Here is a 15190-nt window from a genome sequence, read left to right as displayed (position 1 = left end):
ACACAAAGGTAGATACATCTTCGAGACATGATCAGGTGTATCCCAGAACACTGTGGGAAGCTAAGGAAGAGGCTGCAGGGAAATTTGTATTACCGACTGCATGGGTGAGGTGCCGGAAGACTGGAGGGTGACTGATGTTGTGCCATTATTTAAGAAAGGCTGCAAGGAAAAGTCAGGGAACTATAGACTAGTGAGCGAGACGTAAGGGGTGAGTAAGCCGTTGGATGGGATTCTGACAGACAGAATTTACATGCATTTGAAAAGGCAAGGATTGATTAGGGATAGTCAGCATGGCTTTGTGCGTGGAAAATAGTTTCTCACTAACTTGATTGTCACCTCTTCAAAAAAACTCAAAGATAGATAGATGAAGGCACAGTGGTAGACATTGTTTACATGGACTTCAGCAAGGCATTCGACAAGGTTCCGCAAGGTAGACTGGTTAATAAGGTTACAGCACATGGGATCTAGGGAGAGCTAGTCAATTGGATGCAAAATTGGCTAGATGGCAGAAGTCAGAGGGTGGTGATAGAGGGTTGTTTGGGCTGGAGGCCTGTGACCAGCAGTGTGCCACAAGAATCGGTGCTAGGTTTTTTGTCACCTATATAAATGATTCGGACGAGAGTATAGGAGGGATAGTTGTGTAAGTTTGCACATAACACCAAATTGGTAGTTTAATGGATAGTGAAAAAGGTTATCTGAGTGTACAATATCTTAATCAGACGGCCAATGGGCTGAGGAGCGGTAGATGGAGTTAACTCAGATAAGCAGGAAGTGTTGCATTTTGGTAAGACAAGACAAACCAGGGCAGGACTTACACAGCTAATGGTAGGGCCCTGGGGAATGATGTTAAACAGAGAGACTGAGGGGTGTAGGTACACAGTGCCTTGCAAGTAGAGTGCACTTTTAGAATATTATGTACAATTCTGGTCACACTTCTACAGGGAGGATGCTGTTAAAATGGAAATGGATCAGAAAAAAAACTTACAAGGATGTTGCCAGGTTTGGAGAGTTTAAGTTATAGGGAGAGGCTGGATAGGCTGGGACCTTTTTTTTGCCTGGAACATTGGAGAATGTTTGGGTTGACCTGATGGAGATTTATAAAACCACGAGGGGCATAGATGAGATAGATCGCCAAAGGTCTCTTTTCCAGGGTGGGGAGTCCAAAACTAGAGGGCAAAGGTTTAAGGTGAGAGGGGAACGATTTAAAAAGGAACCTGGGAGCAGCATTTTTATGCAGAGGTTGGTGAGTGTGTGGAACAAGCTGCCAGAGGAAGTGGTTGAGGTTTGTACAATTACAACATTTAAAAGGCATTTGGATGGGTACATGAATAGGAAAGGTTTAAAGGGATATGGGCCAAATGGAAAATCACACTAGTTCAGTTTAGGATGTCTGGTCGGCACAGACAAGTTGGACTGTATGATTCTAAATATTCTCCGAGTCAGGCAGTGAGAGATTCCTAACCTCATATAGTCAGTGGTCTCTGTTCTCTCCCTTCTCAGTCTCTATGAATTCTCAACTAATTTTTAGTCGATCAGCAGTTTTAAACTTTAAAGCTCATTTTGCAAAAAGAGGCATTATTTCTGTTTTAAATTAAATTTTAAAAAATATTAAATTCTATTTTCAAAATACATATAAAACTGATTTTAATTTTGTCATGATTCTTTAGGTTAATGCAAAGTGGCAAGAGCAATATAAAAAAAATGCTTATCTTGACTGATTATTGCATGCTGCCCCAACTTTCCATGCTATTTGTGTAACTTTGCAATTTCAGTGTTATTAACACACAAAGATATCTAATCACTCCAGATATAGGGCACAGCATCCATGGAACAAAATTCGCTATTACAACTGGACGTTTTACAGAGCAATTTTTTTTTTTTGCTTTCACACTTTTCATTGACCACTCACTGCAGAAATATACACCACAGTAATAAGGTAATATGTGTCTCCAGTCGTTTATGATTCAGAGTTTTAATTATAAAATTGGATATCATGGTAGGAAATTATTGAACCATTAATTGCTGAAGTGACTGACAAGTTTGTTCCATCGAAAACATCAGTGTACCTCATCTATTCTTAAAGGGCATCAATTATGGAATTTTAATCCATCATTTTTTTTCCTCTTATACAGTCCTTGTTTTGTGGCAGGAGTGTTAGTATTCTTCAGAGTAACTGTGACTGTTCCAAAAGCAGTTGTGTAGCTGTTTTGAAACCGGAATTATCCTTACATCACCTGAGACAAAACAGCAGATATAGGTTATATTTGAGAATTAGCTGTCAGCACCTTGATTCCAGAAACGAGAGAAAACTTGGCCTTCTTGGAATTGTAATACAGCTCTCAACATTTCAGCATAGCACATTGGATTTTTCAAATCCACAGAAGTGATTAGGGATTGTTTGACAAGAGATGGCTTTTATGTCAATGGTAAGAAAGAACAGGGCAGGCAATGTTATGGAAGCTGCACTTAAGACTTGATACTTAAGTTTGCCTGAACACCAAATGAAATTGGTCATCATACTCAATTTACATAATCTGTGAGGTAACCATTCCATGAAGACTTGGATGTGGAAACACAGCATTTTCTTAGATTCACACAATTGCTTAGCAGTGTAAAAGAAGTATATGTGACTGTCAGCAAGAATTTTTTCATTTCTATTCAGGAGTTAATTACACAAAACTAAGATGACAATCCATAGTAATACGGAAATTGGAGGTCCAGATAGAGAGTCGCGTGACTGAGGGATAAACCACACGACAATGGAAAACTACATACAACAAAGATTATGGCGGCAAAAGGCAAAGGCATACACACACAGAAGCACATGGTATGAGGGTCAGTGGGAGAGAGTATTCAACAGGAGGACCGCGATGTCATCATGGCCAGGAGACACTGAAGGGTGGATTTTCCCAGTAGGCTCAAACTCCATGATCATGATCATGAATTTTGGGTCAAAAGCCTATATTTTATGGGAAACAGTTTCTCATTACGATGGTCAATTAACCAGGAAATCCCCTACCTCGGTCCCCTTGGCTTCCTCTCATCCTCCCTCTCAAGACATATGGCCTACTTCTGCGCATTGGGTCTGCTCTGCCATTCAAGGAAATGATGATTGACTGATAATCCTCAACTCTGCTTTCCCACCTTATCCCCATAACCCTGAATTACCTTACCGATAAAGAATTGGTCTGTCTTGAATATAATTAATGACACAGCCTTGATAGACATTTGCAGTTTAAGAACTCCACAGATTCTTTTCCATCTGCAAGAAAAAATAATCCTCGTCACTGTCTTAAATGGGAAATCCGTTAACTCTAAGTTTATGTCATCTGGTCCTACATTCTCCACAAGGAGAAATAACCTTTCTGCATCTACCCTGTCTAGCACCCAAGCAACTTAAATGTTTCAATTTATTCTCCTCTGTGACAAGAGGTGCCTTTAAGAGATACTTTCTGTCCTGTTTCTTTTGAAGATGCATAGTGTAAAACTGCTACTGAGGTTTTGCTCTGTGGAAAACAGAATAAATAGCTTTGAGATTTTTTAAGTAAGACAAAAAAAAAAGTGAGTGGTGGATTAAGGCTCACAGAGACCCAGGGTTTTAGTTTATGATTTCAGATGTTGAGTTGGGGTTTTTGGATTTGAAGCTACTGGATGCAGTTCTCTCTCTGTTGCTAGATTCCTTCTGTTTCTCCTACCTGAAGGAGATAGCAAGTGAGGGAAATTTGTTTTGCTCAATTTGCCTTTGCCAGGGATGTGCTTATGGGATGCTGCTATATTGGAACAGTTGATGAGTGGTATTTAAACAATATATTATTTTGTTAAGTATTTCAATGGAGTTAAAGTTTTTGTCATTTTTTTTGTTTGTATTTTAACTATGGCGCAATGCTGCACCTTACACTTGCCTTTAAATAAGATAAATGTTAGAGTCTAGGCTATCTTCTTGATACGTTTTGAAAGCGTTTTGTTTGGCCCATAACAAATTGGGGCTCGTCAGGATCAGAATTCATAATTCCAGGTTGGATTTCGGATTACTGGACTCAAAGACAATGATAAGTGAGCGTTGGCATTGTCTTTTCAGGTGGTGCATTCAGTTGGTTTAAATAAGTGTGCCGTATGTAATAATGGCTCTTTCAGTGGCTAAGTTTCTTAGGTGTGGAAGAAGTCACTTGGGGTGGTTTACAGAAGGTGAGTGAGGCAAAGCTTTCAGAATTGGCAGACAAGCTGTAGCTGAGGTTGCTTGTACCTGTGAGGAAAGAGAAGATGATTGGAGCAATAGTCCAGCATTTGCAACTGTCAGAAATGCAATCAAAATCACTGAAGTTGCTAAACTTCAATTGCAAATGAAACATCTTCAATATTATAAGGAAATGAAACAGTTTGAGTTACAATTGAAAGCAGAGAAAAGAAAAAGAAAGAATAGCTCTAGCAGATGAAAGGAAGACAGAGAACCTTTGAACTTCGGAAATTGGAACTGAAAAACGAAAGTCGACTTAAAATGAAGTAGTGAGAACTCATGTGGAAGAGCAGAGAGTTAAAACTGCAAGATTAGCAGCTGAAATGGCAGATGATTGAGTTGGTTCATAAGTCAATGTTTTGACATCAATTTCAATCGGTGAGGGATAGAATTTGGGAAAAAGAGAAATCCTCGGGTGGTAAGGGAAAAGGAAACCTCACTGGAGGATAGTAGAGATAGGTTAAAAATGAAACCGGTGGTGAACTATGAGAGAAAGAAGTTTAAAAAAAACCTCAGGTGTTTTCACCTTAATAAAGTAGGACATATGAAGTTGTACTGTTGGTGGGTTTAAAAATAAGCACTGGGCAAATGGATGTGGAAAACAGGATAAGCCAGTGGGTTGTGTTAAAGTGGCAAAGGGAAACACAGGGGAACCAAAAGAATATACAGCCTGGTCAAGGGTTGGTTAGTAAGAAAGTGCCAGATCTCGAAATAATTTACCTGCGTAGGTAAGGTTTACTCATGAGTGCCAGGAGGAATAGGTAAAGAAATTAAGATTTTAAGAGATATGGCAGCATGCCAATCTTTGATGGTGAGAGATGGAGATGTGTGTAATTCAGAAGGAGTATTGCCAGAAAAGATTGCAATATATGGTATTCATGGTGAGAAGAGTAGTGTTCCATTATAAGGTGAGGCAGGAAAGTCCAGTAAAAAGTGGTGAAGTGGTGGTAGGAATAATGGAGAAATTCTCAGTTCTGGAAATAGTTTATCCTTGGTAATGATATAGCTGGATCACAGGTAGGAGTGATGCCTTCTGTAGTTGAAAATCAGATAACTGAGGTGTTACAGGTCCAGAGATTTCTCCTGACTACATGGTAAGAAGATCACAAAACTACAGGTTGAAGCAGGAGGAGAAATCAGGAGTGAAAATAATGAAGTTGAGCTATCAGTAACTGTTTGATCAAATGGTCGAGAGAAAACAAGAAAAGGTGGAGGACAAAGTGGATATTTTTAGTTCAGAGAAGCTAGCAGAGTTACAACAGAAAAATGAAACATTTAAAGCAGTTGTGTCAGAAGCACACTCATTCTTCTTCTATGTATATCCCAGACTGTTACTACCTTAAAAGTGAGGTCTTGATGAGGAAATGGAGACCATCACATATTGAGGCAGATGGAAAATGGGCAGAATTTCATCAAGTTGTATTACCACTAGGGCAGAGAAAGGTGGTGTTGTGGGTAGGAGATCATTTGGGAGTAAGGAAAACAAGCCAAATTACAAAACCAGTCTTATTGGCTTGAGCTACATAAAGATGTGGTTGAATTTTGTTGGATATGCTATATGTGTCAGGTAATAGGAAAACCTTGGGCAGTGATAAAACCCTTAATACACTTTCCAGCGTTTGAAGAACCTTTTACAGCAGTCTTAATTGATTACATAGGACCCTTCCCTAAAACAACGAGTGGGAATCAGTATTTATTGACCATAATGAATGTGTCTACTAGATATCCAGATGTCAATCCATTGTATAGTATCATGGCTAAAAGGATTGCAGAAAAGTTACTCCATTTTTTTTTAAACTAGGTATGGACTACCCACAGAAATACAATCAGCTCAAGCATCAAATTTTTCAAAGTTATTCAAGGAACTTATGGATAGCTTAGGAATAAAACAATTCAAATCCACTGCATGCCATCCAGAATTGCAGAGAACTTTAGAATGGTGGCATCAAACTTTAAAGACTATGTGGAGGGTCTATAGTCAAGACTATAGAGAGGATTGGGCTAAAGGAATTCCATTTTTTTTTGCAATTAGGGATGCATCTAATCAATGAACTAAAGTCAGTCCATTTGAATTAGCTTTTGGGCATGAGGTGAGAGGACCACTTAAATTAATTAAGGAGAAATTGGTGAGTCAGAGTTCAGAAACTACATATTTGGACTCTGTCAAATTTTAGGCAGCAATTAAGCAGGTGAGTTGGCTAGACAACATTTAAAAGTTGCACAGCATGTGATGAAACAGGAAGCAGACATGAGATCAAAAACTTGTCATTTCACCAGTGCAGATAAAGTGTAAGTATTACTACCAGCGGTAGTTGAACCTTTAAGAGCAAGGTTTAGTGGGCCTTATCAAATTGAAAGGATATTGAACGAGGTGAATTATTCGATATGAACACTATATAGAAGGAAACTCAGTGTATCATGTGAATATACTCAAACGGCATTTTGATAGAGACGGAAAACAAAATGAGAATGCATTACTGGTTACAACACAGAGTGAAGAACCAAATCCAGATGATTCTGAATTTGACATTCCTCAAATTAAATTGGACAATGAGGAAGTTCTCAAGAACTGGGATAAATTATTGAGTTACCTTCCAGAGGAAAATCAAAAATGACCTGAAAGAGTTATTACAATCGCATGGGGACATAAGTGGGTATAAGCTGGGAAGAACTTAAACTGATTACACAGGATGTAGCCATAGGAAATGCTGTTCCAATTAGTTAACATCCTTATGGGCTTAACCCTCCAGAACTGGCACAGGTTCAAAAAGAAATTGAAAATATGTTCAGAGATGACATAATCAAAAGTGAGTTTCAGTCAATGGAACTCACCCATAGAAATGGTGCCAAAACCAGGTGGTACCCAATGATTGTGTGTGGATTGCTGCAAAGCCAACGCATTTACAAAATGCAATTCATATCCCACGTTTGGAAGACTATATTAAGAAGGTGGGACAAGTAACTTTATATTTCTTAGTTGGACTTATTCAGGGGATACTAGCAGGTACTTTTATCTGAAAGAGCAAAAGGAAATTTCAGCTGTAAACTGGTATAGTCCATTTAGTGTCACTAAAGTCACGTCATTTGGTATGAAGAATGTGCGAGCCACAGTTCAAAGCCTAACCAATAAAGTCATTTCAGGATTACCCAATTGTTTGATGTACATGGACGATCTGGTGATTTTTAGTCACACATGCAAGGAACATTTAACATAAACATCTAACATAATTATTCGATCGACTTCAAGAGGTGGACTTGGTGATAAACCTGGCTAAGAGGGAGTTCACAAAAGCCCAAGTCATGTTGCTAGGTCATATCATTGGACATAGACAGATGGCCTCTCATTCTACTAACTCTAATGATTACAATCTCAACCTCCTCTCATAAGAACATCCAAGATCAACCTGATTGACCTGCCCTTAACTACCCAGCTTTTTAACCTCCATCCCCACATTTTTCTCTTCCTCTGTCACTCTATATCTCTAATTGAGGAAAATGGGTGAACTCCCAAAGCTGGTGGGCCAGAACACTACAAGCTTGAAAGGAGTGTATTAGGGTGCAATGAACAGTGAGTAAAAGGATTAGCTGGTTCAAAAGCTTTAACATTTAATTTAAAATGGCTTTTGCAATCAAGACACAATGTTGCAGACAGCACAGGCTTGCCCATCCATAGCGCATGAGAGATCCCCTTGGACTTTGTGGAGCGTTAGTCCCCTCCAGTCTGTTGTTAGAAGGTTGCCTCCAGGCAGCTAAACTAGCTTCTGTCAGCTCTGGGAACCTCGTGGCCAACTAAGAAATTCCACTCTGCCTCCTGCGCAGGTTTGTTTTAATAGGACATTAATAACTTTAACCAGCTACCATATAATCAGAAAGGACAGCAGTGCTACCCTCACCATCTACGCTTAAAAAAAAATCTCAGAGACAGGATGGAACGAGGGAACCAGTATGGTGGTTAGCACTAACTATTCTTAGTGCACACCCAGCTCCAATCCCTGCGTTGCCTAAAATCCAAGCCCATAAGGAAGGAGACAGGAGGAGACGGACGCTTACTAGTTTTGTAGTTTTTCCATCGAACTGGCCTTGGCCAATATTGCAACAAAACTGTTATTTTCCAATGAATTCCACTTCTTGGCTTTCTCAATTGACACAAATATTGCTATTGTATTGAATAATGAAAGATACATGCACTATATAGTACTTATTGTGACATCAGAAGTCTCATCAATAGTTGTTGTTGTCATCATGTAGAAAAAAAAAGGCAGCTAATTGGCCCTCGGAAATTCTGACAAATAGCAAAGTTTTTATGCTAATAGGGTTAATAATTAAAGGAGGCATACTGAACAGGAGGTTCTCGGGGATTGGAGGAAATTGGTGCAAATCTGGAATTGCTTGGGAGGGTAAATGAGGCACGAAACCTCAACATTTAAAAAGCATTTGGATGAGCACTTGAAAGAAAGGTCATAACATTCAAGGCTATGGGCCAAGTGCTGGAAAGTGGGACTAGTGTAGATTGAGAGTAGTTTTTTTGTCGATGCAGACTTGATGGGCTTAAGGGCATCTTCTGTACTCTACGATTTTATGAACGTGTTAATGAACAGATTATCTGCATTTTGTGATGTTGTTTGAAGAATAAAGATTGACCAGAACACCAGGGATATCTCTCCTGCTCTCTTGAAATAGTGCCCTGGGTGCTTTACAAATAGGTCTCCTTGAACCAGATTGCGTTTTGGTTCCATTTTGCTTTCAAAAGGCAGAACCTGTAACAGCACAACACTAACTCAGCACTGCTCTGGAATATCAGTCTTAACATGTGTCTTCAAGCTCTGAAGTGGACTTGAACCCAAATCTTTGATTCAGGGACAAATGAACTAACAACTGAGACATAGGTGACAATAAAAATAACAATGTCAACTTCAAAGTTCGTTTCCCTGGAGGTGGAAAACACCTCCTTCAGATCATTTAGATGTTTATTTTATTGTGAAAATAAGGCTACCGAAGCTTCTGCCATAGTTCTAACCTTTAATCAACTGATTTTCCCTTACTCTAGCCTTTAACCACTTTAGAATAATCTGATGTAAAGCAATCCAACACAGTTTAATGATAAACATAAATAATTTCAAACAGCAGCCAGATCATTAGCGACTATTATAGTGTAATTATGTTTCAGTGAACTTGAATTTGATGAGGTCACAGTAAGTGGCCTTGGCTCTCTGCAGTCAAGTAACAAAATAATAATTTAAAATGTTCTAGCCTGACTCTAAACACAGATCATACTGTAGCGTGTCAAGAACTGTTGTAATTATTCCCTTAGCACTGCTAGCACAAATAGTAGTAATAAAACTAACAGATTGTTTTATTGGAAGCAACATACTGCATATTATATTTTAAGTTCTGTTGGCATTTTATTTCAAGTCACAAATGCCTTAGTTTGAGCAAACTGCTGTACACCACCAAATTTCTATTAGAAACATAGGGACAGGATTAGATCTTTAAGGCAATCAAGCCTACTCTGCCTTCAGTTAGATCATGGGCCTTTTTCCCATGTTATCCCTTGATGTCTGTCGTTTCCCATCTTGAACATGCTCAATGACCGACGTTCCATAGCCCTCTAGGGCAAGAATTCCAAGAATTCACAATTTTCTATGTGAAAAAAAAAATTGTTCCTCTTCTCAACTTTAAATGGTGTGCCCCTTATTTTGAGAGTAGACTTAGATTTTCTAATGGCAACACAGTTGTTCCTGTAGCATTGAATCCGAAACTCAAGAAATTCCAAGGGGATCGGCTGGGAAATCAAAGATTCCGTTGGGCAATGCCACCCATACCTGGAACTATCCAAAAGTATCAATTAAAATCAGAGAACTCAGAATTCTGCTAAAGTAAATAGTTAGTCAGAAAAAGAGTTAGACAAAAGGAGGCCTTTCAGCTCTCCCTAGCTGTTCTACCACATTTTGTGACTTTGCATATACACCAAGGTTTCTGCTTCTGCACACCCTTAAGAAAATACCCTTTTACTGTATACTGTCCCTTCACGTTCTTGTACCGAAACATATCACCTTACACTTCTCTGCAGTCAACTTTATCTGGCACCTATGTGGCCACTCCATTAACTTGCCAATGTCCTTTTGGACACTATTCTCCTCAGAGTTTAGAAAGTTCCCAACTTTTGGGTTATTCAAAGTTTTAAGTTGAGCCCTGCACACCAAGTTCTAGATGATTTACATTCACATCAGGAAAAGCAAGGATCCTACTACCACCCCCAATACAAAAAGCCACGATTCAATTACAAAGGACACTGGTGAAATCGCATCTGGAGTATAGAATCATAGAATTCCTACAATGCAGATAGAGGCCATTCATCCTATCGAGTCTGCACTGACCTTCAGAAGAGCATCCCACCTAAATTCAATCCTCACCCTATCCAATTAACTACACATTTACTATAGCTCATCCACCCAATCTGCACATCCCTGGTCACCTAGGGGCAATTTAGCATGGCCAATCCACCCAGCCTGCCCATGTTATCCCTTGATGTCTGTCGTTTCCCATCTTGAACATGCTCAATGACCGACGTTCCATAGCCCTCTAGGGCAAGATTTCCAAGAATTCACAATTTTCTGTGAAAAAAAAATTGTTCCTCTTCAACTCATCTGGATTATGTAAAAAAAAACCAGCCAAAGACAATCCAAAAATTTAAGGATAAATTGGCATGTAATATTAAAAAGAAAGTAGGAACTTTTTTAAATATATGAAAAGGTTAGGCAAGTGAATACAGGAAAGAAAATGAGGCTGGGGAAATAATATTGAGGAATCAGGAAATGGCAAGGAGTTGAAAAAAATACTTTGCATCACTATTTGCAGTAGTGGGGATTAACAGCATTCTGAAATTACTAAACCAAAATAAAAATCAAGCAACCCATGGGGGATTGAAGGTATAAACACAATAGCTATCACCCGAGAGAATGTTCTAAGGAAACTGATGGGGCTAAAGGCTAATAAGTCCTCTGGAGCTGGTTGCATCATAGGATTTTAAAAGTAGCTATAGAAATGGTGGATGCACTGGTAGTAATCTTTCAAGAATTGTTATATTCTGGAAAAGTCCCAGAAAGTTGGAAAATTGCCAAGGCGTTACCCTCCTTCAAGAAGGAAGGGAACAAAAAAAAACACAGGTAACAATAGGCCAGTAAGCATAACATGTGTCACTGGGAAAATGTTAGAATCTATTATAAAGGATGTAATAGTAGAAATTATAGAAATAATAAAATAAAGCAGAGTCAGCACGGCTTTGTGAAGTGGGAATCATCTGATAAATTTATCACAATTGAGCTAACAAGTAGGATAGATAAGGGGGAACCAGTAGTATGTTTGGATTTTTCAAAAAGGCATTCAATAAGTTACTGCACACAAGGTTACTTAAAAAGGCAAAAACCCATAAAAGAGAGATTTATGTAACTAATGGAAGACAGACAGTTGGGATACAGGAGGGCATTTTCAGGACGGCAACCTGTGATGTGGAGTGTCACACAATCAGATTGTCACAATAATTTACAATATCTGATGAAGATATAGATGACATAAGTGAATGCACAATTGCTATGTTGTGGATGACTGAAAAATAGGTGGGAAGAGAAGTAGTGAGGATGAGACAGAATGTACAGATTGATTCAAACAGGTTAAGTGAGTGCTCAAAAACTTGACAGATTGAATATAATATAAGAAAACGTGAGGTTACGCACTTTCGCAGGAAGAACAGAAGAGGTGAATATTACTTATATGACCAAAGACTGCAGAAAGCTATAGCACACAGGGATATAGACGTCCTTGTGTACAAATCACAAAAAGCTAGCATCCAAGTTCAAATCATAATAGGTAATAGTGTCGGTCTTCAATACGAAGGAAAAGGAGTATGAAAAGAGTCTTGCTAAAATTATAAAGGCACCAATCAGACCACAGCTAGAACACTGAACAGTTTTAGACACATTATGTGAGGAAAGATGCACAGCCATTGGAGGCAGTCATGAGATTCTGCTCATGCAGCGGTTACTGTTCTGAGAATATTTTATTGAAATGGCAGAGGGGGTGGAGTGTAAGTGGCATCAGTCTGGCTGTGAAATTATGTTAAGCAAAACGTGCTCAGCGGCATAGCTGCACTGGAGCTGAAGCACTGAGTGGAAGTACTTTGAGTGTCAACACGACACTTTCTTTCAATCATCAGGAGCTCGATTGTTTAGTTAAAATAGTCTTGCTGTGGTGTGATCATTTGTGATAGAGAAGCTCTGGTGGTATCAAAAAACATCAGAGAGTCAACAGTCTCAAATCATTGAATTTTGAAGTTTTTAATTGGCTGTAATCTGAGCAAGTGGCAGTATCTGGCTTAGGCAGTGTACTTTGTTGGCATGTCTATAACAGTAAAATATCAAAGGATGCACATCTCCATCTTGCTATTTTAAGAGATATTTTTGAAGGGCATTTTCTTGCTAAATGAGTGGCTGATCAAAGTCTGGACCAAATATGCAAATTCTACCAGAGCAGGTGTTGATTTGATCATTGATCATTTGATCATGAGAAGGTTTACTAGGTTGGTTTCAGGTATGGAAGGATTTTCTTATGAGAAGTTGAGCACAGTGAGCTTGTACTCTTCGGAGTTTACATAAATAAGGATAGACCTTATTGAAACAATGTTATTAGGGAGCTTAACAGAGTAGATGCAGAGAGTTTTCCCTGTGTAGGAGAGTCTAAGATCAGAGGGCATAATCTCACATAAAAGGAGTCATCCATTTAAGACAGTGATGATGAGAAATTGCTTTTCTCTCAGTCAATTTTTAAAAGAAATATTCATTGGATGAGGCCAAGGAATGGCCAGCTAGGCCAGCATTTATTGCCCATTCTAATGGGCAGTTAAGAATCAACCACAGTGCTGTGGGTCTGTAGTAACATGTAGTCCAGACCAGGTAAGGATGGCAATTTTATTGGTTATCATTAAACTCTTAATTCTAGATTTTTATTGGATTCAAATTTCACCATCTGCCTTGTTGGGATTTGAACCGGTGTTCCCGGATTAGCAATCCAGCGGTAAAACCGCTAGGCCATCACGTCCCCTTAGATCGCAGACTCTGTGCAACAAAGAATTCCACAATGTTGTAGAGGGGACGGTTCATTGTATTAAAGTCTGAGATAGACAGACTTTTAATCAGTTAGGGCATAAAGCAGGAAGTGGAGTTGAGTATTATTAAATCAGCCATGACCTCATGGAATGATGGTGAAAACCCGATAGATCAAACAGCCTACTTCTGCTCTTTCGTCTCATGGTCTTTTAGTCGATGTTTCTTTATCCATTCTCTCTGGCTCCTATTATATATATTTGCTTTTTACAAGAACCCAAGAAATAGGAGTTAGGCCTACTCCACTATTTAACACAATCATGGCTGACCTTAGGCTTCAACTTTACTTTTTTTGCTCACTCCCCATATTTCATAATTTTCAGACACCAAAAACCTGTCAATCTCAGTCTTAACTGCATCAACAATAGAGATTCCACATTCCTCTGGGTCTGTGAATTCTTGGAATTCACAATCTTATGAATGAAGGAATGTCTTCTCATCTCAGTCCTAAACAATCGGGCCCTTATCCTGAGACAATGACATTGCATTTTTATATCCACTGGTCAGCATGTACTTTATCAAGCCCCTTCAGAGAATACAGATTTGCTCAGCTTCTCCTCCCAAGGACTAATTTAATGAGTTTTTCTTATACAGCTTCCATTGCAAATGTTGAGCCAAAACTGCACTCAACATTCTAGGTGTAGTCTCACCAGCACTCTGTGCACATGAAATAAAATCTTTTCATTTTAAACCAAGAACTCAAATTCTATGTTTTCCCATTGTAGATGATTCACAAATACAATTCCATGTTAAATGGGCTTTTTAAAACTGTTATTTAAACATACAAGTATTATTAGAGAAGAATAAAGTGAAAAAAGAACTGGAAGAAACAAAGAAGAAAGTAGCTTTAAAACAAAGCTTTAATGAATATGTTTACATTTATATATTCTCCTATCTCTCTGCTTTGTAGGCAAAACGTGTATTTCTAGTTTACTCAGTGGGTTCAATCAAGCAGAAATGAAATGGGAGACAGAGAGAGGGATAAAGTAAGAATTAGTGTACACCGAGGGCGGAAGATAAAAAAAAGTATAAATCTTTTGCACATGGAGTAAAAGGTTTGTAAAAGCTCAGCACATTACTGAAAACTGAAAATTTGTAATACTACATTCGTTGAATGACGTTAATTTTTATATTCCATAACTGGAGATAAAATAATTATAAAATAATCTTGTACTGCACAGACATGAAGTCTCAATTCTCAAACCAGGGAGGTAGATTCTGATTGGTCAGGACATCGCAATGGGAAAGCTGAAGAGTTTGGCAGTCTCTATGATCCCATTTTATTGAAAAGGTTCAATACTATAAATTCCCTTTATATAAAATAAACAGGGTCCTGAGTATTTATGTATGTAGCTTCTAGCATACACAAACGTTATCAGTTCTTGATACATCAGCCTATTAAATTCAGAGTTCAGTCTAGTTAAGAAAGTGTTTGAAATCACTTGAGCTACCAGAGATTTGCTGATCATGTACCAACTCCTGTCTTGTTGGAAACACCACTGTCAATAATGTTCAACTGTACAAAGCAATTGTACCAAAGTGAAAGCAAATTTCAACATAGAAACCACATAAAAAGCACCATCTGCCATAACACACAAATACGAATGAAGTGTAATAAACATATTGAATCAGAGATAGTAGGAACTGCAGATGCTGGAGAATCCGAGACAACAAGGTGCAGGGCTGGATGAACACAGCAGCATGCCAGGAGCAGAGAGGCTGACATTTCGGGCCGAGACCCTTCATCAGAGAAGGGGGAGGGGAAGGAGGTTTTGAAATAAATAGGGAGAGAGTGGGA

At 38.7% G+C, this 15190-nt stretch overlaps 1 protein-coding gene across 3 annotated transcripts in view; it reads right to left on the bottom strand.

Moving 5' to 3' along the window:
• fam219aa (family with sequence similarity 219 member Aa) overlaps nt 1–15190 on the bottom strand; it is a 417719-nt gene that overhangs the window by 33575 nt on the left and 368954 nt on the right. For 2 of the 3 annotated variants that reach the window (XM_048599426.1, XM_048599436.1), the window contains exon 2: nt 3174–3262. The exons of the other annotated variant lie outside the window; for it this stretch is intronic. In XM_048599426.1, coding sequence (XP_048455383.1) covers nt 3174–3228 — 55 coding nt within the window. In that variant the 5' untranslated portion in view covers nt 3229–3262. The remainder of the gene's footprint in view (nt 1–3173; nt 3263–15190) is intronic. 3 annotated transcript variants of the gene reach the window in all.

This window comes from Rhincodon typus, chromosome 1 (genome assembly GCF_021869965.1).
Source record: "Rhincodon typus isolate 14 chromosome 1, sRhiTyp1.1, whole genome shotgun sequence".
In the NCBI taxonomy this organism is placed as follows: domain Eukaryota; kingdom Metazoa; phylum Chordata; class Chondrichthyes; order Orectolobiformes; family Rhincodontidae; genus Rhincodon; species Rhincodon typus.
Note: the sequence above shows the minus strand (reverse complement) of the source record. Positions and strands in the feature narration are given on the sequence as shown.